The sequence below is a fragment of the Lissotriton helveticus genome, chromosome 7 (assembly GCF_964261635.1).
Source record: "Lissotriton helveticus chromosome 7, aLisHel1.1, whole genome shotgun sequence".
Taxonomy (NCBI): Eukaryota; Metazoa; Chordata; class Amphibia; order Caudata; family Salamandridae; genus Lissotriton; species Lissotriton helveticus.
The window spans coordinates 1,035,966,995-1,035,992,291 of record NC_136068.1 but is presented as its reverse complement, the minus strand read 5'-3'; the positions used below and the strand labels follow the sequence as shown (position 1 = coordinate 1,035,992,291).

General features: G+C 45.7%; 1 protein-coding gene across 1 annotated transcript in view; it reads right to left on the bottom strand.

Annotated features, from left to right (window-relative positions):
- PCYT2 (phosphate cytidylyltransferase 2, ethanolamine) overlaps positions 1-25,297 on the bottom strand; it is a 249,092-nt gene that overhangs the window by 145,697 nt on the left and 78,098 nt on the right. Inside the window, exons 2-3 of the mRNA XM_078653796.1 lie at positions 2,053-2,141; positions 1,500-1,661 (exon numbers count right to left, since the gene is read on the bottom strand). Of these exons, the coding sequence (XP_078509922.1) occupies positions 1,500-1,661; positions 2,053-2,141 (251 nt within the window). The remainder of the gene's footprint in view (positions 1-1,499; positions 1,662-2,052; positions 2,142-25,297) is intronic.

Genomic DNA, 25,297 nt, shown 5'->3' with positions numbered 1-25,297 from the left:
GATTGATTGCACCTTAGCGCTACTGCAACATCTGATGAAAACGAAGAAAACATACACAAACACCCCAGGGCTGCTTGCAGAGCACATTTCACCCTGAGGAGTCTCTTCATGATATTGTCAGATAACTAATGTTTATTACTGTCCAATTCATCCAACTCTTTTTATTAACCTCAAAAGGATGAAAGGCTGAGTGGACCTGTGACTATAGAGTCCAACATTGACCTCTGCAGTGGATGCAAGAGACCTCTGAGCTACCAGCACTGGCTTAATTCAATAAATTTGACATAGTAAAATACTGTAACTAAAATACATATTTTAGCCCTTGTTTACTCAATCCGCGAGCCTAGTGCCCATGTGCGGTTTTTGCAAACCGTTTTAAGATGGAACTAATAAAGGTAACAACAAGCCACTGATGTAGGGGTCAAAGCTTAGAAATTGAAGATTCACACCTTCATTAACCAATGATGCTAAACTTACATACATCTATCTCTCTAAGGGGCAGTATTACAAGTGGGGCAGTAATCAGGCACTTATAATGAATCCCTAAAGAACAAAACAAACAGGACTGTACGTGAAATTGTGTTGACTATAATTCAGGTTTAAGAAGCGCGGGTACTCAATTCATTCCTAACTATCCTCAGATCACTAATAATACCTCCATGCACATTTTCAAGATGCTACATCAGACAGGTTTGCAGCAGCGGTATCGTTTCCCTTCACACACTCAATTACTTCAAAAGTGTTGGAACAGATAAAACTTGGGAGGGTGGGGCCAGTTGTGTCCTGAGCCCTTTAGGCTGAGTCATTTGATTTCCTGTTTTTTAGCCTCTGTTACAGCTCGCTTGCCTTCAGTTAATGGATAATATTGTTGGGGGAAAACATAACTTCTTTCTGAAGTACTTTATCACTCAAATATTTGAGTGAATCGAACATTGATTCAATCAATTACGTAAGTACTTTGAAAAATAAGTGATCACCCCACCCACCTTCTCAGCATCCATCCAAGGCTTCCTCACCCCTGCACCCAAGTAAAGCCCTTAATAGTTTAAACAAGCCCCACATACTTCATCTTAACTTTTAACATAAGCAAAATTATTTTATATTAAAAAAAACACATTTGCTTGGTTTTTGCTTACCATCTATCCACCCTTCACCCTGATATGGATCCCCACCCTCCAATGGAACACAAATCCTCATCATCCAACAAAGGTTGCTTTCTCCAGCTGTAAACTCTGTTTGGCACAAATACCTACTATGGCTTAACTCTTAAGACCCTCAACTCAATTACGCCTCCCTCTCATCTTCCCCTACATTCCATCCAAGAATGGGATTCCACCCACACAAGTGTGGCTCATCATACATCAGTGTATTGATCCTTAGGCTTCCAACCACACTCCACCACTGGTCATGGCTGCTTCACTGCCTACCAAGCATGGCTCCCGAACCCTTTACCTACGCATGGCTCCCCATGCAAGCATAGCTCGGCTGGTCTCACTCACTTCCATGGACACAGAAGTCACAGTTGTACTTGTCGAGTGTTTCCAACGTGGTGACGTAGGGGGCTCCGGCCACGATCTCATCCACCCACTTGATGGCTTTCACCATTTTGTATCGCTCATTCTGTGTGAAAACTGGAGGGCCTTTGTGTTTTGAAATCTCCTCTGCAATGAGATACACACAAAAGAACACACTGTTACAATGTTTGAGAGTGCACAAGCAAGCTTTCAGAGAGAGGGCATGCTTAATGGGTAGTAAGGAGAGGAGGGAACAGAAAGGTTCAACTTTGTTCCTTGCACTCAGGAGGAGGAGAAGCATGTAGAACATTCTACACAGAGGTGGTGGGGGGACGTTTGTGCCAGAAAGAGTGTGCCTCTCGGATAGGATGGGGTAGGTCTGGAAATTAGAGAGGGGGATGTCAGAAAATTAGGGAGAAGGGGCTTGTTGCTTTCCTCGGTGCTTGTGTCCCACCCTATCTTACCCATTACAGTTATGTATTCAGTTTCCTTAAATTTGTAGATTGAACAATCACTGCCCATGACAAGAACCTCTTACCATCTGTGTGTACTCCCGCAATGAGGTAATCTCCCATAGCACGTGCCTGGCGTAGCTGGTTGGAGTGCCCATAATGTACCATGTCGTAGCTAGAAAGAGAAAACAGACACATTCAGATACTCTTTCTCAGCGGACGGATCAGTCAGAAGAAAAGAGGTAAACAAAAAGCATAAGCCCCAGGACAGTCAGAAGATAACTGGGGCTGGGTCAGGAAGCTGCCTTTCTGCAGCCGCTTGATACTGTAAAGGTGTCCCAGAGCCCATAATCGCTATGAACCGCATTTATGGCCTAAAATGCAAATCCACTTCTCTCCAAGCCGTCCTCCAGAACCTTGCAAACAAATCTATTTTTTTCCTCTGATCCTGGTTCGCACCTGCCCAGGTTCATTGCATTCTAGCTACTGAAAAGGAAAGTATGCAACACACTTTCTGGCGAACACTTTCAGCCAATTGTTTGACATCTTGTACTAGAGGTGGGTGAAGGATCCTTGAGTGCTTCCAGCTGCCGTCCACCTACGTCCAGGGTGTGGAATTTTGAAAGCCATACTCAAGAGCAGCATCCGAGAACCCTCTGCTCTTGCAAATCACTTGAAGTGGTTACAAAAATAGTTTTGCATGTTCATATCTCGCCTGGTGAATCTGGGGTTCTACTGCCCATTCTCATCAGTGAAGCTAGTGCGCCATCTGGACATTGCTACCTTTTCCCCTCCAGGATTTCAGCGAGCCTAGTACCATCGCAAATGTGCACATTCCCTGGGGTTTTCCTCTTCCCACAGCAGCTTTGGTAGCCCCTACCTGGTTCCAGACTATCACACGCGCCCATTAACCAATCACAGTCACATGGTCCAGTGAACAGATGCATGACCATGGGTAAAATGACAACCTTCGACAGCCGGCACACCGGGAGTCCACAAATGCCAATTGCCATGGAGAAGGAAAACACTGCACCATATAGAAACACGTAACATTATAAGACATGGGCGCTTGCAGTCCCGGTATAAAAGCCATTCTCTAAATGTCTTTATTAAGGTTGAGTTGCGCAGTCTGTAGGAGCTTTGAACATAAATGATATAGTTACTCAACTGTAATGTTATATCAGTTGACTTCCAAGGTCACAATGTCAGGTCGCAGAGCACAATTACAGCTGCAGTTTAAGCAAGAGAACCTCGAACTGGCTTTTCCTTCTTCAGATATGTGTTCCATAAAGAAAAAACAACCAGCAGAAAGAAGCTACTTTTGGCAACAAGTGTATTTTTCACACGCTATAGGTCACTGGAGGTAAGATAGAATTTCTGCATATTTCTACACAATCTGAGCCAATGCATTTTAACCTCACTTACGTTAAACTAATTTTAATATATTTTTGCAAAAGTTACTAAATCCTGTTCGGTGCTTATTTTCACAGTTATGGGAAGGGTTGTGGTTTGGCTTTGGCTGTGTATTATAGGGAATAAAATACCCAATATTATGGATCTCAGAAATAACTTGCAATATCCTTATAATTGTACAGGAGGAGGGACTACTTCAAATGTACACAACCAATGGCTTTTTAGCACATATTGTTAGAATGTAGTAAAATTAATCTTTTCCACTTCCAGTACTATTTTCCATGAGCCCTTGGCAAGGGGCGGTCAGAGCCTGCACTTTGCCCAGTGCTTAGTCATTAACTGGAGAAAGTACTGAACAAAGGTTAGCCTTCCAGCTCATCCGATGCCATCACCTGATCCCTGGCACTGAAAGAGCCAGCGTGACCCGCCATCGGTCATGCATCTCAGACGTTCCACGAACAGCAGTTCTTTCCGTCATGTGACTGCAGGAAACAAACGGCAGATGACAACATTCAGGGGGATTTAACACCAGTTTATTTACAGAAAATTCCAGTCCCCTGAACATTGCCAAAGGAAGAACAACTGCCAACTTCAGCTCCCTCACATAACACTGCTTCATCATTCCCAGGCAAGGCTTTCCATTTATGCACCACTGCCATGGGGCTTTAAAAGAAAACAAATACACCCATACCATGGCCCTGGTGCTGCTGTCCAAACCCAAAGCCAACAGCAAAAACAATAACACTGGCAACACACAACCCACCCCAACACACCACACATACACACGTCCTTCCAGACACTCTTCTCTCCGCATCTAAGCTCACAGGAAAATCCCAATTGTGCCACCACACAACCAGATGTGAAAGCAGCACTCAATGCCACAATAGACCAAGATCACACTAAAGAGCAATTGCAATACTATCCTCACAAAGAGGCAACCGCATAACCCTAACAAGCCACCACACCCCAGATAAGGCAGCACAGACACAAGACGGCTGCCCCATATTAAGAGCAAACAGTCCAGATTCGAACACTCTCCACAACAAGAGGCTAAAAACATATCCTCAACAATGCAACACATACCAAGATTTTGCTCTGTAGGCCAAGCACTGCCACCGTACATTAGGAGGTAAAGCCAACGTCATAGCATAGATACCAGACTGCCACCATACAACTACACTCAACTGCATATCCTACCCCACACCCTGGGTAGACAGAACAGGCCGGTATCTCCTCCCAAAACCAAGCGAATTTCATGCCCTGGGTGGTGGTATGATTCTTCGACAAGGGTTTCAAGAAGACAGGGAACATCTAGGCAGGCACAGCATTGGTCAGTTTAAGGCAGTCAATAACAATAGGAGGGTCCATCACACAGTTTAAGGCTAAAGAGTGGGAAAAAAAGCGACATCTAAAGGGACGGGGAAATTTCAGGAGGGTACGCATCCCCAGATGTGGTTTGTTCATGATACAGGAGCAGCCATGACAAGCAGAGCCACTACTCTAGTTCATTGGATCTACAGTTTGTAATCCATGGTCATCCTTCTCCTCAAACCATTGGAGTCAACCTGCCACCACTGCTTCGTCTTCTCCTAGCTAAGATCCGCAGTATTTGGGGCGCTCCTGGTAGGCAATCCTGGGCAAGATAATGCTCATTGTGCTGGAGTACATCCAAGACTTCAAGCAAACTTTCTGGAGGCACATAAAACTGTCCTTTCAGGTAGAACCTCTCCCACTCTATTAATAGCTGGGAGGGGAGCACCCACATGCAGCTTTGATGTCCTGTAGGTCGCAGCACATGCTCCGGCGGTGCAAGTTTGGGGCCAGCAGTCTAAAACACAGGATCAAGGGGTCAATTATTTATTCAGTTTCTGGTTGAGATGGGTAGTGGGCCCAGATCCAGCCTGGTGTGATATTTCTTTTAATCCTGTGTGACCCACCTATATGGGACATGGGCAGCTTCACTGTTGTTTCTTTGAAGCTTGTACAGAAAATTGGTCTGATACGGTGCTAGATGTTGAAAACAGCTGCCAAGGGTGGGATATGAAGAACTGCTACTATCAGAAGTTCCTGCTACAATCAGGATGTGGATGGTGAGAACAGAAGGGACGTAGTACAAATTAGCATTTCATGCGAGGAGGGACACACACTCCAGTGCAGAAACATGGTAATCCATAAATGTTGTCACAGACAGGGTAAATGTGGAAGTAGTTAACAAATAGGTGCACTCATGGGTGGATGGAAAAAAGGTTGTGTTTGGGGTGACCAATATCTATGCGAAGAATGGAGGAGAGAGAGGTAGTAGGCCTCGATAAATGGGCTGGGTACAGGAAAAGGATGTACTACATCTATTAATCATACTGCCACCACCAGACAGTCATCAATACTTAGTCATGGAGCTTACTTTCTGGGAAAGAGAGGAGAGCATAGAGTTTCTTAACCAGCAGATTCTAACTTAACTGGCACCGTAGTAGCCTCTGAGAATCAGAACATTAGTTTAAAAACGTTGAAAACAGAGGAACTTTGGGAAGTTGAGGGGTTCAGAGTTGAAGGATGGGGCTCTTTACAAGGAAAATTTAAAGCATGCAAAATGGGACCTTCAAACAAGAGGAGAGCAACGTCAGCCCTAAACGTTAACTTTCTTCACCAGTTGCCTGACAACACTGCTAGAGGAATCTTAGGTTTCAGGTCCGATTATAAATGGCTCAGAAGTAAAGTTAAAAAAAACAATCCTGCCACCCTCAAAACTAAAGAATGGCTCCGGCACAACACAAACATACTGGAAGAATGATACCGATGTGATTTGGAGTAACAAAACAACAACAAAATCTAAAATCGTGGTCTTTTAAAAAACAAAAAAAACGGATTTATCAACAAATTATGCTTATCTTGGGCTCAGAATGATCTCAGGTGGCAGTTACACATCCAACTTCTAGCATTTCTCTTGCAGTGCATTGCTAGTACTGTCCACCATTAAAACTGATGCTGAAAGTCTTTTAGTACGAATCACAAAGCAGGTGTGACTTTCTCCTGGATTGTAAGCCACAAGTAAGCTAAGGCCACAAAGAAGTTGTTTAAAAGAAAATCGCAGGATGACATCAGTAATTCAGTATTCAATAGCAATTTGTCCTGTACAAAATGGTCAAAGGATGGAGTAAATAAAATACTCGAAAAGACTATTATAGAGTGAAATGAACACTTTCAAAGACACTGTGGTGTACTACTTTGTAGGCGCTCTTTGTGACAGATGAAAGAGCGTCCTACTGACTAAATGTTATCTTTATTGTCTGATTAATAAACATCATTACAATCAAGGAAAATATATATTACAGTGTACATAGTCATTCATAAAGGATAGGTTCAAAAAGTAATTATAATAGCAGAGCAAATGAAAAGATTAATCAGATTCAAAACAGTTATATTACAAATATTGTGATGATTTAGGGATAACATGCCGTACTGGATCACTGATATCACATAAAAACATAATTAAAATAGCATTTCGTTCTGCTAATTACATATCTTATTTCGGACATCTTAGACGTCCATGTCATTATTACACAGAACCAGAGCAAAGTTAGTCTATGACCAGATAAATACCTTCTGTGCAGACAGTTCCTTACGTCTCTCTACTATAGATAATACATTTAACAGACTTGATTTATAAAGTGTCTCCGTGCTTCTTCTCCAAACTGAACTACATTTGTTAGTCATACATCATGTCTTTAAATTCAAAGCAGTTATACCGCAAAATTGTGAAGATTAAAGGATCTATAAAGTGCCTCCGTGCTTGCTCCTCCAAACTGAAATACATTTCTTAGAATCACATTTCAATAGTCATCCAATAAGAAAGCATTATACTGAAAACATTGTGATGCATTCTGTGCCAACAGTTGATAGAATTTATCAAACCAGGTCTATAAGGTGATCCAGTGCTTGCTTCTTCAAGCTAAATTGCACGTGTTAGTCACATTTCATAGATCAGATAAGAATATAAACCCTGTAGTTCAGTTAAAATAATTTGGTTCAATAAGTGCTTCCATGGTAAATGGATTGATAAAATTCAATAAAGGCATCTAGATCAATAAAGTGCCACCATGCTTTCATTTCAATAAAATAATATTAGATTTTTAAAATTACATGTCATGAGTCAAATAATAAGGTAAAGATCATTGTGGATCTACTGACAGTTCAATAAAGTGTTTCTGTGCATGCGAGCCGTTACTACCTTCAGTATCAATTTGGTAAAAGTTTTGAGACTAAACAATATTACTATACTTGTATTCTAAAACTTCATTAACATTGAAGATAAGTGTACTGATAGATAATCATGAACGCAGGTCATAACTACTGTCCATATCCACCTATAAGAAAGTTTAGAGTCCAAATGTAACATTTTATCTGCTACAAGGATAGACTTAATGAATTGATTTGTTAAGCGAATAGATTTCCTAGAAAGGCTAAATATAATAGCTTGCCAACAATGTTCTCACCCCATTTTCCTTAAAGATGGATTTTAACAATGTTTGCCTCTCCTGTCGCAGTCGGGACAAATACATACAATATGTAGTAGCGTTTCATTAAGAAGACAACATAATGTACAACTGTACGTTGACAAATTAGGTATCCATCTTGGAGTTCTGTCCCTTGTTGGTTTCGACCAAATCTTAGCATAAGAAAGGTATCCCTTATAAATGGTTTTAAATATAAGAGTAAGTAGTAAGGTTGGGTCTATATTTTATTGAACTATTTAATGACTGACTAGGCATGCTTTTTTGGGCAATGGCCTACTTATCCAAAAATAAGGATAACAATTTTGTCGATCGATTTAATATCTGCTTAAAATCAGTTTTATTTCTATCCAAATGGTCAAAAGGATGGGATTTAAAAGCATGTAGACTATCAGTTACGTAAGAACTCCAAACACTTGCATAATCATACTTTATTACTTCCTGCCAACACAGATTTGCGTCCTACTGTAATCCCATATCCAATGTGTCGCACAATGTATACCTGCATCTTCGCTGGGTTTAGTGTTTTTGACAGTTGCAGAGTAGTCTAGTTGTTTAAAGCGAGGTGAGATATTAGATAATGAAGATCCATGTATCTTGGAGTTGATCGGACAGTGCAAACGAAGAGATTGTCAGTGATGTATGTGGCACAAAAAGGCAGGCCCTATAGTGAGGGGTTTCTCTCATGGAGAGCACAAACACCCCAACTAGGAATGATTAGAACTGGCTTTTCCAACAAGTAGCTTTGGAGCTACTGGTAGCTCTCCGGCTACCTGTAAGTAGCTCTCCTGTGTGCAGTACAATCGATTAAATTACAAACTTTTGCTAGGCTAAATTGATATATGTGTACCAAAATTGAAACGTATACTTCAGATGGAAATTTGAATATTTTCAGAACTCATTAGCTGATGTTTGGAGAAAAATGGTTGAGTTTCCAAAATATAACAGACATTGGAGTAAAAAAAATCAAGCAGCATTATTAATATTGTCTTCATGCTAAGGACATTGCAGCTATGGCTGCTATGTGTTACCCATTTAAAGGCATTCTACATTTCTAAAGGTTTTTTTCACATTATTGCTGGCATCCATCACTGAGGTGAGTACTACTGGTAATCTAGCATAAATTGGGCACCAATGTAATCTTGTCTGATGTGGTCACTATTGCAACAACACTAATAAGATTAGTAGCTCTGGATGATTTTCATTGAAATAAGTAGCTATTATTAAAGAAAAGGCTGGAACCCCCTGGACTAGATACATAGACGGCCTGTTTTTCCCCCTTCTGAGTCAGTTTCCCTTTTTCCCTCCATTGATAGCCCAGGACTCTAAATGCAGTACAGCCTATTAGGTGACTGTGAGGGAGGTGGTAGCAGCACTCAGGTTACTGCATTCAGCCGCCACACAGTTGTAACTTAAACACACAGGTTATAAAAGGATGTGGTTGAAAGTAAACCACTTAACACAAGGTATTCCATCATTATGGAGAAGAAACAGAGATGGGAAAGAACTGGCTGGCAGTAAGGAGATGGAAGGTGAACTAGTAATGGGATTATGCTGTAACCTGTGGCACTATGCCATAACCCATCACCCAGGGGGGGCGCTAGAGGGCGCCGGGCAAGATGGCCGCACGTATGTGAGGCTCTGCCTGATCGGGACGAAATCCTTTTAATATCCTGCATATCCTGTCCTAATTGCTGACCCAGAGCTGCGGGCTTGTGTGAGAGGACCGTAGTCCACAACCTAGAGACGTTTTTGGCTGTTTGTACCGCTTCTGACGCCGTGAACGGAGCTTGGGCCTGCTAGCTGTTCCCCGACAACGTGGAGCCTGGGAGGTGCCGCTGCGCCAGAGACCTGACGGAGGAGCTGTCGTGCGGCGGCTGGGACCACTGGAGTGATGGGCGGAACCGGCGGCCCCTGCGACGTGAATTGGCCGCCGTGACACAGACAGCGAGCTGCGCTTGTGCTGGTACCGGTTTCTGCAGGTAGCGGTGAGTGGGGCTGCGGGGCAGGAAAGCCCGGGGCTGCGGAGGTGGCGCTGGGCCGCTCCGTACGAGCTGCGGCTGGCGGGGCGGAGAACGCTCGAGCGCACTAACTGGAGGTGGGCTGTTGCGAGGTGGCCGACCGCTGCTGGAGCCTGATAGTTGCCTGTGATTTGGATCACGTCTAGCGAGCGACTCTGGTAGAGGCCTTCCCGCCGCCCGCTGACTACTCCGCGGAGGGCTGAGGTTTCCGAGAGTGAAAACGAGCACGGCTGCACCTGAGCGACCTAGCACCTCTTCCTACTATAACTTTGAGGCACCGAGTGATCTAAAGCTGAATGAGTCTATATTCTGTTGGGCAGGAAATATCGCATTAAGCTAGTAGCGGACATTTTTTGTTCACGCTCCAAACTGGTTTAGAGGCCTACGTGGACTCCGGAAGCTGGCGCTGAGTGCCCCCTGCCTCTGTGAACACTGATACTTGCGGATTCCAAACTGCGCGGCTGTGGCTATTTCTTCTGGGCATTGGGGCGCTGAGCTCTGGGGAAAAGGCGAACTGCAATTCCAAATCCAATACTATGGGCAGAACTGAACGCAACCAGCCCAAATTAACATTCGAAGCCAAAAAATCCGCCATGTCGGCCTCACAACCGCCACCGGGCTCGGAATCGGCTGGAGCGGCCGGAGGGGCGCCGAATTTAGAGGTCGTGCTTGTGGCCATGCAAAAGACTCTGCAATCTATAGAGGGCACCATGGAAGCGGTAAATCTTAGACTTGACCATATGGCTACACAGTTCGAGAGGCAGAACGAAAGAATGGGAGAGGTAGAGCAGCGGGTGTCTGCTACTGAGGACGGATTGACCACCGTAGCCACGAAAGTCTTCAACATGGAACAGGTCTTGGCGGTTATCCAGGCGAAGAACGAGGAGTTAGAAGGGTGGTCGAGACGCAACAACATCCGCGTCACGGGGCTGCCTGAAACTACAAATGTAGGCCGCATGGAAGACTTCATGGAACGCTTGCTCATTGAGATCTTTGGCGCGGAACAATTTTCAAAGGTGTTCATTGTGGAGCGAGCACATCGATCCTTAGCTCAGCGGCCGGCGACTGGAACACCTCCACGCCCCATTATTGCCCGTATTCTCAATTACAAGGACAGAGGCGTGGTCCTGCGCTTAGCCCGAGAGAAGGGAGTCATAGAGTATCAGGGCAACAAGCTTCAATTTTACCCTGATTTTACGGTGGCGGTGCTGACGGCGAGGAAGGAGTTTAATGCGGTGAAACAACTGCTCAGAACCGAGGATATTCCGTATGCAATGCTATACCCAGCGCGCCTACGCATTGGTGCCCAATCCGAAAATAAAATATTCACCTCTGCTAAAGCGGCTATGGACTATGCCAAGAAACAGAAAAAAAGGAAACGCGACGCTACTGCAACACAGGACAAAGAAGACGAGCTACAGGACGAAGCTGAATGAGAGCGTATGGTTGATGATATTAATAATGCCTCAGACTGCCTCTGGTGAGGTGCTGCTCCTCATTAGAACTCGTTTCTGGTTTAAGTCTCCACTGCGTTGAAGTAGTTTTTTGGAACCCTATGTAATACGAACGCTATGCCTATCCCAGCTAGGAGTGGGACCCTTCAGAGTTCATGCTGGGGAGGATCTGCTCCATTTTCTCCTTATGAGTTTGCTGCGAACTGACTGGGTATGATGATTGAATCTTATGTGTATGTTACTGTGATGCGATAGGTCAAACCTGAGACTGCGAACTGGAATCTTAATGATTGCAGAGTATTTTGTCATGCAATGTGGATACATGCCTATTGGAAGAAGAATATTGTGGGCAGGGGGAGGCTTGACATGTTGTCTTGATGGTCGTGCATAATGATGTGGTTTGAGCTATGCCGCGGAAATGGGTTGGCAGGGACAGAGGATGAGATCGTTCTCCCGATCCTCTCCTGCTTAATTTACAGGTGGGAGTTGGGCACCTCTACGCCCCCGCGTATGGGAGTTCCCCACAAAATGTTTACTGTACTGTTCCTGGTTTGGGGGTTGGGGGGATGGGCACAGCTTTGGCAAGTTTCGGGAGCTGAAGTGGGTGGGGGGGGCTGACAGTTGTCAGAGGGTTCAGGTCTGGCTCAATATGTTCTAACATGGGTGGGAGGATGTGGGAGGCGGGTGTGAAGGGTCGGATCACCTGGTTGATAGTTTTCAATTGGTGTCGGACACTTGCAACGGTTAGTACTATGAATCTAAATGTAGGCAAGAGTGTTCAACTTTGGGGGGATGTACACGGTCTAGATAAAACAGGATATTGGGCGCGGGGTTGCAATGACTAAGGGTGGGATTATCAACTGGATTACTTGGAATGTGCGGGGATTGAACCGTCCCCAGAAAACTAGACAAATGCTGGCCTTCCTTACCAAACATGGTGCACAGGTTGTCTTTCTACAGGAGACACATCTACAGGGCAGGGCGGTGGAAGTTGTGGCTAAGCAATGGGCGAACACCAGAGTTGCGACTACATATTCTTCGTATGCCCGTGGTGTCATGATTTTAATTAAGAGAAATGTACAGTTTATCACTATCCTTGAGGAAATTGACAAAGCGGGTAGATTTATTATACTGCATGGGAAATTGAGTGGCACACTAGTGACGATGGTCAACGTGTATGGACCAAATATTGATGACCCGGAGTTCTATATAACGCTTTGGAATAAGATTTACGCTCTGCCACCCTCGGCGATTGTATGTGGGGGAGACTGGAATGTAACTCTGGCCCGAGAACTAGACAGGAAAGATGCAAGGCTGTATATGCACAGGAAGGCGACTGATGCAGTACTTGATGATATGCATGGACTCGGACTGGTGGATGTCTGGAGGTTAAGAAACCCGGATGCACGTGCAGGTACTTGCTATACCTCTGCACATGATACGTGGTCGAGACTCGACTATTGGCTGGTGACGAGAGATATCAGTGGATGGGTTAAGGGGGTAAAACACTTGCCCAGGACTCTCTCTGATCATGCTCCTGTGCTGATGGAGGTGGGGTGGCCGACACACTTTCCGGCACCCTTCTCTTGGCGTTTATCCCCTGGTATTCTGACAGATCTAGTGATGCGAGAAAGTCTGAGAGCGACTGTTGAGGAGTTTTTCTCCAAGAATGTAGGGTCTGTTGAGAGTATGTGCACGGTATGGGAGGCATTTAAGGTGACAGTGCGGGGAGAATGTATGGGTCTAAAGTCAGGAGTGTTGAAATCCCTGCGAACCTCTATGTCCACACTGGAGGGAGAACTGTTGGCACTAGAACGACTGCAGGAACTGCGACCAGAAGCAACTAGATTAGCGGAGATCCGACTGAAAGTTACTGAATATAACGATCTGGCAGATCAGGAGGTTAACTTTTTATCCAAACGTGCGAGGGCGCGGTATTATAGTGAAGGGGGTAGAGCAGGACGAGGGCTAGCAGATAGAATCAGAGAACCCTGGGCTAGGCACTGTAATGTACAGGGAATAGTCACCGAGGACGCCACTGCGACAAGCGCTACTGAAATTCTAGATTGCTTTGTACAATATTATGGGAAGATGTATGGATACAGACAAACGGCAGAGGAGGACGAATTGCAGCGGTATCTAGATGATATAGCGTTGGTCTGGCTCTCGAAGGGACAGCAGGATTTCTTGATGCACCATATAACTGAAGGAGAGTTGCGGGATGCAATAGCGTCTCTGCCAAATGGCAAGGCGGCTGGAACTGACGGTTTGCCATCCGAATTTTACAAAGAATATATAGATCTCTTGGTGCCCCGCTTGGCGATGGTGCTAGAGGAGGCGTTAGAGCAGGGGCAATTACCGGCGACAATGTGGGAGGCACTGTTGGTCGCTCTGCCAAAGCCGGGCAAGCCGCTGAACAGCTGTGAATCGTACCGCCCTCTATCTCTAATAAATACTGATGTAAAAATCATAGCTAAAGTGCTGTCGACACGCTTACGATTGATATTACCGGACATGGTCCTACCAGACCAGTCTGGATTTGTACCCCTCTGCTCTACCACACATAATTTGAGAGCTCTGTTTGCGGTCCTTCACCTCCTTAAGCCGGATTTGGCAGTGGTGGCGGTCTTACTCGACGCCGCAAAGGCCCTTGACTCTGTGGCATGGCGATACATGATAGCAGTGCTGCATCGCATGGGTGTGCCGTTTTTTTTCACCTCCTTGATTACGCTACTATATACCAATCCGGTGGCTCGAGTCCGGGTCAATGGACACATATCGGCACCGTTCCCTATCCAGAGGGGGACCAGACAAGGGTGTCCCCTATCGCCCTTACTGTTTGCGATAGTGTTGGAGCCCTTGGCCTGTATCTTGCGGCAGAGATACGCGGAAACGGCACTACGCTTCCCTCTCAGGTCCCTGGCGGTGTCTATGTATGCCGACGATATGGTACTGTATATAAGAGATCCGGTACAGAACCTAGACAAAGTGCTTCGGGAGTTTATCAGATTTGAGCGATTTTCTGGACTATCCATAAACTGGGATAAGTCCATATTGTTGCCCCTGACGGAAGCTACCCTACCCTTCCCTTCTGAATTTCCATTGGAGTGGGCACTGGAACCGGTGCGATACTTAGGAATATGGGTACACAGGGACAGTGTGGAGACGATTCGTGCCAACTATGGGGTGGCTATTTCAAAGTTAGAGGACCAAGTTGCCCGCTGGATCAGACTACCGTTGTCCTTTGCTGACAGGATTTCCCTTATTAAGATGGTGGTTCTGCCCAAATTTTTGTATTATTTTGTTAATGTACCGATTAAGCTCACGTCCCATTTCTTTGCGCAATTGCAAACCTTATTGATTACATTGGCCTGGGCTGGGAAGAAACCGAGAGTGAAGTGGGATCTCTTGACGAAACAATATGATATGGGAGGATTTGCCGTGCCGGATATGAAGCTATATTATCTTTGCGCGCGAGCACACTTTGCCACTTACTGGCTGTCGGCTCCACCATACACGCCTCATGTGGCACTGGAGGCCAGTGCAGTTCTTCCATTGGCTCTCAGGGCGATGATAGTGAATTCTCACTCCGTCTTTGATAGAGGGGAGGTGGACACTGTACACAGTACTTATAGTGCTTGGCAAGAACTGGGCCGTAGATCACATAAATTACCGCTGTATGCGCCGCAGATGCCGTTGTTGCATCACAATGAGATTTCTGTATCGGGGGAGCTGGGCGCATTGCAGTTGTTCCAGGGTGCTGGTGTGGTGACTATGGGCGACTTGTTCCCCAATGCTACCTTCCTTTCCCTACAGTCCCTGCGTGATCAGACAAATAACTGTACTATGGCTACATTCTTATATGTTAGACTTCGGGCTGCGGTCCGGGCCTTATATCCCTCGTACCCGAACGAGCCCCCGGCCTTGGGGGCCCTGCAGCTCCTATATGCAGCGACCAATAGAGTCAAATTGATTTCGCGGTTATATAAGGCCTCGCAGGAGGATGAGGGAGGGGGAGCTGCATCTGCCAAGGCTAGATGGGACACCTGCTTGCAAGATCCGCTGACTGAGGATGAATGGGCTGAATGTTGCTCCATGACTGGGGGCTTTGCAGCTACTGGCAATTTTCGACTCATCCACTATAAATTTGTACACCAATGGTACTATACGCCTGCCCAGTTGGCGAGATACGGTTTGCGGGACCAGTCCTGCTGTGTTAGATGCGGATTGGAAGGGGCTGACTTTCTTCATTTAGCTTGGAGCTGTGCTAGAGTACATGCGTTTTGGGTGGCTGTGACTGCAGCACTTTCTGAAATGACACTAACTGACATCCACACTGATCCGCGACTTTGTCTATTAGGTATTGCTTCTGGAGTGCCTGCTGGGATGAGACGCCTGGTGGTGATTGCTCTGCAGGTTGCCAAGAGGAGAGTGGCTATGTCGTGGGGAGGTAAGCAGGCACCGGCTGTTAAATTATGGCTCAGCGATTTGGCATATTGTAGGGATCAATTGATCTGTTATTATGAGGAGCTACCGGAAGCCTCCAGACCACGAGATATATGGGGTCCCTATACTGTCTATATGTTGTCAAAATTAACGGATGAGGAAGGGCCTTGAATGGACATTCTTTGCAACTTACATACCCTGAGCTGAGGGGGGAGGAGGGGCAGCCTCCTGCCTAGGTGTCTGCCTAATGTGACGTACATGGACCTGCCGCCTTGACAATCCATGTATGTTAGCAGTGCTCTCTTGTCGTTTCCTCCAGGTGCCTAATAATGCTGGACAAGTACGACCGAATTGCCTCCTAGACAGGGAGCGAGCCGGTCCTCGCAACGACTCTTACTACTCCTACGAGATTTAGTAGTTCTTTGAGGCCTAGATCTGACCCCGGGGTTGTTGGGTGGGTGGGAACTGTTTGGTGTATTATGTTTTGAAATGAGACTGCTCACGATGTATATGGACATTTGCACAAGGAACAGTATTACATTAAGTCTTGCTATTATCTTGCGTAACAACATGCAACTGAATACTGTGAATGACACAATTAGCGGCCGGCCCAGATTGGGTTGTAGGCCATCAGCTGTGTTCTTGTGTAACTCTTAATAAAAGTCTTTAATAAAAACAAAAAAACAAAAAAAAACATCACCCAACAACGCATGGTTTTAGACATTTGCTTGTGGAGTAACCTGTTCACAGTTTATTAAGCATACATACAAAGTCATTCTACTGTTCGCAGTGGGGAAATCATTGTCAAGAGATTACACTGTCTCATGCAATTTCAAATATGTATTTGAAATAATCAGTTTTTTGTTAAAGCTAGGATTTTGCCCTTCAGCTTCTTCACATCAGTTTCATATCCTTTATCTGTTCTCAACAATTGTAGAAAGCAGTCCCAATGGGAAACAGCTCTTGTATGGTAATGTCAAACCCCTTGCCTTCCACCTTGGTGGCCATTCTCAGATGCACCATGGCTGGTCCCATATTATCTCAAAACCCTCACTCCTTGCCACATCGGTTTAAATTTACAGCTGCCTTGAGGTTACCAAGTGCTGCCTCCAACAAGAATTCCATTGAAACTATATACGTAGAGTCTGCCAAATTTGCATATCTTGCTAAGTCTGCTCCCAGTCTCACGTGATACTTGTTCTTTAGCTCACTGATGTCTCCCTTGGCCATCAGAACATACCAATCTGCTTCACTTTCCAGGTCCATTACCTCATCAAATAAACTGTAGAAAACAGGGCAATGATTCTGGTTTAGCCAATCACTGACCGAGCACCCCTTTGGAACGGATAAGTAGTGAATCATTCTGTACTGTCCCGGGACCTTCTTAGGAATTACAGCCAAGAGGGATACTACAAAGGTTGGTAGTGTTGGCTCTGTATAATGTCCTTCTCTGCTATTGAGTAAGAGTTCTTTCTCAATCCTTTCTCTAAATAATGCTAGGTTTTCTTGGGCTGACTTTAGATTTATGTTGCCTTTACCCTTCTCTAGGCCTAGGAAACTTTCCTCAAATCAGTGTTAACCATTTATCAGAGCGTGCAATATTGTACTGGTTTTGTCACTTCCACAAATCTGGGCACGGTCTGAAACTCTGTGAGCATATTCATTTAGTGGTTGTTGCAAGTCCTGGGGGCCTATCAGGTGTGTTACTTTTTACTTTGTTCTTTTTTGTCTGTGCTTCTTTTCCCCGTGGAGCAACCCGCATCTGAGTAGCCTTCTCCACAAATGCTACTTACATGCCTGATCTTACAGTACGGCCCACGTAAGCACTCCCCTTTTGTGCACCTCCAGCATGTGGTGATCTAGTGGCATTAAATCCTTTATGGCCCTCGTATACTTTTTTGCCCACTGAATCATTTAAATGTATTGTGTTTGTTATTGTAATGTGGTTGTAAAAAGGACAGTTCTTTTCTGCTAGCCACTTTACTTGTTATCACCATCTTATACCGAGAGCTGAAACATCTTCATGGCCCATTCTAGAGTGGTCCATGTCTGCATTTTGTAAATGAAAGCCCTGATCATATTGCAACCATGTGCCACCGAAATACATTCCTTGCATTGCATTAAATTACATTCTTATAGCCGTAGTAGCACACCATAGGGATATTTCAACAAGTATATATGCAATTACTCTGAAACATCCAACCAGTTTTCAAAAGGTCCCTCTTTTCTGGCACACTTCTCTTCTTTTGTCTCTTCCACTTGATCATGATTTAGCGGCTCAAAACCTTGCACCTGTTCCAACAATAAATATGTATCTGAGTTCTTTTCACCATATCCTTTCTTTTAATTAAGGTGGGGTAAGACTCACCCGAGCCCACTGGCTAAGCCAGCATGGGGACGGAGAGTTGGTGACAGGCGAAGCTCTAATCTATGCTACTATAATAAAGGAAGAACTTTAAGCCTTTGAGGCTGGTAAACTCGGGAACCACAGCGCCAATCCACACACCCGATACACCGTTGGAATCGTCAGGGTGTGTAGATGGTTATAGGCTATATAATTTTTTTTTTAAAACGTGATTTAAAAAATTTACAGTAAAAAAAAAAGTAGTCCCTCCGAAGTAGCGCCGGCCGCAACGTGCGTGCTCACGTCAGGAGCGCAGGGAGGAGCGGCGTCCAGGAGTGTGACGAGGAGCGGCGGACATGGCGCGGGGGAGGAGCGGTGACGTGAGGAGCAGCGGACAGGCCAGCGGCGGTGCGAGCAGCGGACAGGCTGGAGGAGCGGCGGCTGAGGTAAGGGAGCGGCGGTGCGAGCAGCGGACAGGCTGGAGGAGTGGCGGCTGAGGTAAGGGAGCGGCGGACATGGCGCGGGGGAGGAGCGGTGACGTGAGGAGCAGCGGACAGTCCAGAGGCGGTGCGAGCAGCGGACAGGCTGGAGGAGCGGCGGCTCAGGTAAGGGGACCCATGTCGGGGCAGGCGGGGGTCGGGGCAGGCGGGGGTCGGGGCAGGCGGGGGTCGGGGCAGGCGGGGGTCGGGGCAGGCAGGGGACGGGCCGGGCGGGGGCCCAGGCTGCTGCACAATGTCGGCGGCGGGCAGGGGTCGGGGAAGCCTGTTGCACCCGGACAAGGTCGGGACGGGCTGCTAGTGTAAGATATATTGGCGCGCTCTCTTGCCATGCTGCTGTTGTGAGTGCCAACCCCTAGCTCCCTTGTCAAGATGCAGTGATGATTTGTGGTTCTGTGTACCATGCTGGAAGCTGCTGCAATGTGAGTGCAGTGTTGTTTATGTTTGCTCTCCCTACTTGTTTGTTGTGGCTGGCTAAGCTGCTGCCACCTCTGTACCGTATGTGCTGTGGTGCAACCATTAATGCGTTAGCCAGTGCTGTGCTTCCCTTTTCTAGTGTTGCTGGCTGTGGCTTGCTGTGGTTGGTTTGGAGAGGATGTGGAGAACCCCTGACTTTGTGCACTTAATAAACATCCAGTAGTACATTCTACTGTCGTACCCGACCATGCCTCCCCAAAAATTCAATATACTTCATCACAATTTTGCCTATTTGCTCACCATTTGGTATCTGCCCAGAAAAGCACAGATGTCGGGCCTTCTCTTAATGGCCCTTTGTTTTGCTTTGTCCTTGTTGTTTTTCTTTTGCCTATCTTGCCTTCTGTTTTCAGCTTCTTGTTCTGGCTGTCCTCTGCCTGCTACATGATGGCGACTAGTTTCTTTAGTTCTGCTTCCATGGACCCTTCTGAGTCTCTTTGGGATTTTACATGATGTACCCCCTTCCAAAAAGTCTCTGCAGGAAGCACTATTTCCCCATGCTATTGCTGGCTTCCTTGGCCAGCACACTGTCCTATGTTGACTCTGTTGATGCTCCCTTGTTGCCGCTCTGTTTTACATGCTGATGTGCGAGAATTATTACACCTTAGTGCCGCAAAATAGCTGACCCACAAATTGGTTTAATAAAAATAGAAAAAAATCTTGCCAAGACTCCCCTCCTTCCTTTGCTGTTCAACTTACCCCAAAGTAGTTTGGCCCTTCAGCCACCTAATAACAAAAAATAGGCTCAGCTCCTTTCTTTGTCGAAATGGACACCCTTTTGTACCTTCAGCACTCTTCCTGTGCCTGGGATGTCTACTCAGCTTTCCCTACCAGCCACAGTGTGCCCCCCTTGCTGGTCGTCCTCTTCACTCAATGTTGCGCTTCTCAATAGGACAGGCCTGTATGTAGAATCTCCTCAGTGGCTGCCCTACTGCCCACTTTACCATTTATGCCTTGAGCTCTGTACATCCTTGCGCCGCCTGTGCTTGCTGCCGTCATCACTCACCTCTATGCCTGGGCCAAAGGCAACACTCAACTGCCATTTGCTGCCCCAGCCCGGACACTGGTATTTGTGTTTGAATTTGCCCCTTCGTTTTGTTGTGGTGCAGGGACCTCGGGCTTGCCGTTCGGCAAAGGCTTGCTTCATGGTGTTTTGTATCTGATGAAGTCCATCACTTGTCCACCAGACGATGGTTGGGTGGATAAGCAATACTTCTTTCCCTCTCCGGGGATGGACTTTCCAGCCCCAGCTTAAATTCTTTAGCTTCCAGTTTCACCTCAGACCCAGACTTGGATCTGATGTACAGTGTGTGTAGCAGTACTGTGTCTGCTTGTATCCTCCTGGGCCTGTTCTGCTAGCGCTTCTTCAGGTGCTGCTTTGTCTCTCTTTCTTGTTCACAGTGAGCGTTCCATTGTATGTTCTCCAACAAATTTCTTCCAGCATGCAGTATGCCTGAAAGTGTGGATTGTTGATTGTGCCTGCACCATGCCCTCTATATCTGCCTGCTTCGTTCATCTGACTGGACTGTGAAGGTCACCAACTGTTAGTATCAATCAGGGGTTGGGGGGCTCCAGGCTCACTATCCTGCATTTAGAATTCAAAAAAGGAGGGACTTCACACCAAGACCCTCTGATGCTACTACTTGCTGCAAACTCACCCATGCCGGACCTCGACCTTGGAAGGGTAGAAGGAGGCATGTGCCGCCATACTGTTTGCCCTTCCTGGTCTCTGGGCCTTCCTCAAGGATATGACTCCAGCGCCAAAACATGCATTTTATGCCCTGCCTTTGAACATGGATGCTTGCCCAGTTTGTCATTGTGTGTGTGTCTATGTATCCCTGTGGGTTTGTCTGTGGAAGAGTCGTACTAGAGATGTCTCACTGCCTGGGTCTCACTGAAAATGTGTGTCAATCGGCCTGTCTTCTAAAAAGGCAGACTCTTGAACTTCATTCCATTTATTTTCTCACTGGGGTGGTAAGATTCATTCCTTCTCCGTTCATTTCAACGAGAATCCAAATTGGATCTCAGTGGTATCGCCGAAACCTCTATGGGGTGTAACATTCACTTGGCCCCTTGATTGGATTTACCTTTATCACAAAGTTGTACTCTTCTACTACACGAGATCGCCTATCTCCAATACTGTGGGATTGTTTTACTTGGGATTCATATGAATAAACCTTTACGGCTGGATCATATTGCCTATTTGTAGGCTGCCTTACACCTTTAACAGGCTGTTTTCTCTTAGTCCTGATAAAGAACCTTGGTGATGTTCGGTAATAACACACAACTCAAACGGGTCGAATCATCGACGATACCAATAGCTCCATAACAGTGTCACGCATACTATACATCCAAGAAATGAGGATATATGCTTGTACATATACATGTGTTTTCAACGCACACCCAACCGAGTTATTTAGGTCTTAAATGTTCTGATATTTAATGTCCTACGTATTTAATGTTCCTCATGTTTGACACTATTTGTCCAATATATTATTTTTGTTATAGTATGGGTTACATTACAGTCCTGTATTGTTTCTAGACATAGTACTGTGTTGCTCCACAATATATGTTTGACAATATACCGTGCTGAAATTAATTTTTGTCAGTCAGATTTTGTACATAATTTGTTGTACCACTTAATTGGCAAATCCTAGTCGAATAGGAGGTAAATAAGGTTCTATACATAGAAATGTAACTCTTCCCTATAGAACTAATTGTTGGCATAATCTACTTGATTCACCAGGAACCCCATTAGCTTTTATGGACTCTTGAATTTCAGTATTGTATTATATTGTATTGTATTTCCATTTATATAGTGCTTACTACACCTGACGAGGCATCGATGTGCTTTTTTGGGAGAGTAGCATGCTACTCCGGAACCCATGAATGATTAGCGGTGAATTAGTATAGTGAAAGTATAAAGGTAATTTGAGCGGTGGATATGTTAGTCAGTTATTTGGATTGAGAAGGCTAGTAGAGGGGAAAAGGTTTGCATTTATATAGTGCCCGCCACCCCCGATGGGGCGCCGAAGTGCCTCCTCGGCAAGCAGAAGGCCACCCCAGAACCTACAAAGGACCAGGGGTGAACCAGTATAGTAAAAATACAAAAGCAATCTGAGCGGTGGACATGCCAGCCAGTCACCCGGATCAAGAAGGACAGTGGAAGGACAGAAAAGGGAAGAAGGCCCGCACCAACACAGCGCCCGCCACCCCCGATGGGGTGCGAACGCGTTCCCTTGGGAGGCAGCACGCTACTCCGGAACCCACAGGACAAGTGGTGAACCAGCACAGTGAAACTTAAAATCAAGTTGAGTGGTGGATATGCCAGTCTGCCTCCCGTATTGAAAAGGTCAGTAGGGAGACAGAAGGGAAGAATCTAGAATTTTCCCTCTTTTCTTTGTTTGTTTTGGAGCCTACATCAGCAGGAGGAGGCCCGGGATGAGCAAAAGGGAGGTGTAGGGGGATGAGCAAAAGAGGCGGAGGGGAAGAGCCAGAGGGAGGGCCCAGAAAGGCATGCTCTGGGGGATCGGAACAGCAAAACAAGCATTTGCAATGCAATAGGTCTCGCATTAGGAATGTTTGAGCTATTGGTATTTCAAATGACACTTTTTTTATGTATGTGTTGGTTTTGAAAATAGCGAACTTAATAGCTTTGTCATTTACAATGCCAATAGTTATAATTTTCGCAAATGTGACACCTATAGCATTTGCAATGCAATATGTGTTGTATTTACGTGACGTGTTGATATTACAAATAACAATGGCTTTTTTAAAATAATTAATACTTAAATAAAAGTTACTGTAATTTATAATGGCAATAGCTTAAACTTTTGTAAATAACTTTAGCGAAGATTATATTCAGTGTATTTTATTGTGACAAAAATCCAATAACAGAAGTGAAATATTAACATCTTTTTGGGACATTTGTAATAAAGCTTGAAACATTGAGAGAACATATTTGAACCAGTTGTTGTTGAATGGTTGCACAGATTGATGATGTGGTGGCGTTGAGTGATGTTGTGGTGGCGACGAGTGATGCTGTGGTAGCGCATAGTGAAGTTGTGGTGCCCCTAAGTGATGTTGTGGTGGTGCTGAGTGTTGCTGTGGTGATGCGACAGATAGATAGAGTGAGTGTGATAGAGGGAGGGTGATAGATAGAGTGAGGGCGATAGATAGATCGATAGATAGAGTGAGGGCGATAGATAGATAGATAGATAGATAGAGTGAGGGTGATAGATAGACAGAGAGTGAGGGCGATTGATAGATAGATAGAGTGATGGTGATAGAGTGAGTGCGATAGACAGACAGAGAGTGAGTGCGATAGACAGACAGATAGAGTGAGTGCGATAGACAGACAGATAGAGTGAGTGCGATAGACAGACAGATAGAGTGAGGGCAATAGATAGAGTGAGGGCAATAGATAGAGTGAGGGCAATAGATAGAGTGAGGGCAATAGATAGAGTGAGGGCAATAGATAGAGTGAGGGTGATAGATAGAGTGAGGGCAATAGATAGAGTGAGGGCAATAGATAGAGTGAGGGTGATAGACAGATAGCTAGATAGAGTGAGGGCGCTAGATAGATAGATAGATAGATAGAGTGAGGGCGATAGACAGATAGCTAGATAGAGTGAGGGCGCTAGATAGATAGATAGATAGATAGAGTGAAGGCGATAGATAGATATAGAGTGAGCAGCGATAGATAGATAGAGTGAGGGGCGATAGCTGGATAGAGTGAGGGGCGATAGCTGGATAGAGTGAGGGGCGATAGCTGGATAGAGTGAGGGGCGATAGCTGGATAGAGTGAGGGGCGATAGCTGGATAGAGTGAGGGGCGATAGCTGGATAGAGTGAGGGGCGATAGCTGGATAGAGTGAGGGGCGATAGCTGGATAGAGTGAGGGGCGATAGCTGGATAGAGTGAGGGGCGATAGCTGGATAGAGTGAGGGGCGATAGCTGGATAGAGTGAGGGGCGATAGCTGGATAGAGTGAGGGGCGATAGCTGGATAGAGTGAGGGGCGATAGCTGGATAGAGTGAGGGGCGATAGCTGGATAGAGTGAGGGGCGATAGCTGGATAGATAAATAGAGTGAGGGCGATAGATAGATAGATAAATAGAGTGAGGGCGATAGATAGATAGATAAATAGAGTGAGGGCGATAGATAGATAGATAAATAGAGTGAGGGGCGATAGATAGAGTGAGGGGCGATAGATAGAGTGAGGGGCGATAGATAGAGTGAGGGGCGATAGATAGAGTGAGGGGCGATAGATAGAGTGAGGGGCGATAGATAGAGTGAGGGGCGATAGATAGAGTGAGGGGCGATAGATAGAGTGAGGGGCGATAGATAGAGTGAGGGGCGATAGATAGAGTGAGGGGCGATAGATAGAGTGAGGGGCGATAGATAGAGTGAGGGGCGATAGATAGAGTGAGGGGCGATAGATAGAGTGAGGGGCGATAGATAGAGTGAGGGGCGATAGATAGAGTGAGGGCGATAGATAGAGTGAGGGCGATAGATAGAGTGAGGGCGATAGATAGAGTGAGGGCGATAGATAGAGTGAGGGCGATAGATAGAGTGAGGGCGATAGATAGAGTGAGGGCGATAGATAGAGTGAGGGGCGATAGATAGAGTGAGGGGCGATAGATAGAGTGAGGGGCGATAGAGTGAGGGGCGATAGATAGAGTGAGGGGCGATAGATAGAGTGAGGGGCGATAGAGTGAGGGCGATAAATAGATAGAGTGAGGGCGATAAATAGAGTGAGGGCGATAGATAGATAGATAGATAGATAGATAGATAGAGTGAGGGCGATAGATAGAGTGAGGGCAATAGATAGAGTGAGGGGCGATAGATAGAGTGAGGGGCGATAGATAGAGTGAGGGCGATAAATAGATAGAGTGAGATAGATAGATAGATAGATAGATAGAGTAATTATGTGGTGTGTAATTATGTGGCACTGGGTGGTATTTGGAGTGTATGTTGCATTGCGTGCAGTGTATTTATGTGGCGTGTAATTATGTGGCACTGAGTGGTATTTGGAGTGTATGTTTCGTTTAGCGCAGTGTAAAATATGTAGCATATAGTTATGTGGCACTGAGTGGTAATGTGAGGAGTGTATGTTGCATTGAGTGCAGTGTAATTATGTAGCATATAATCATGTGTGTGTTGCATTCAGTAGAG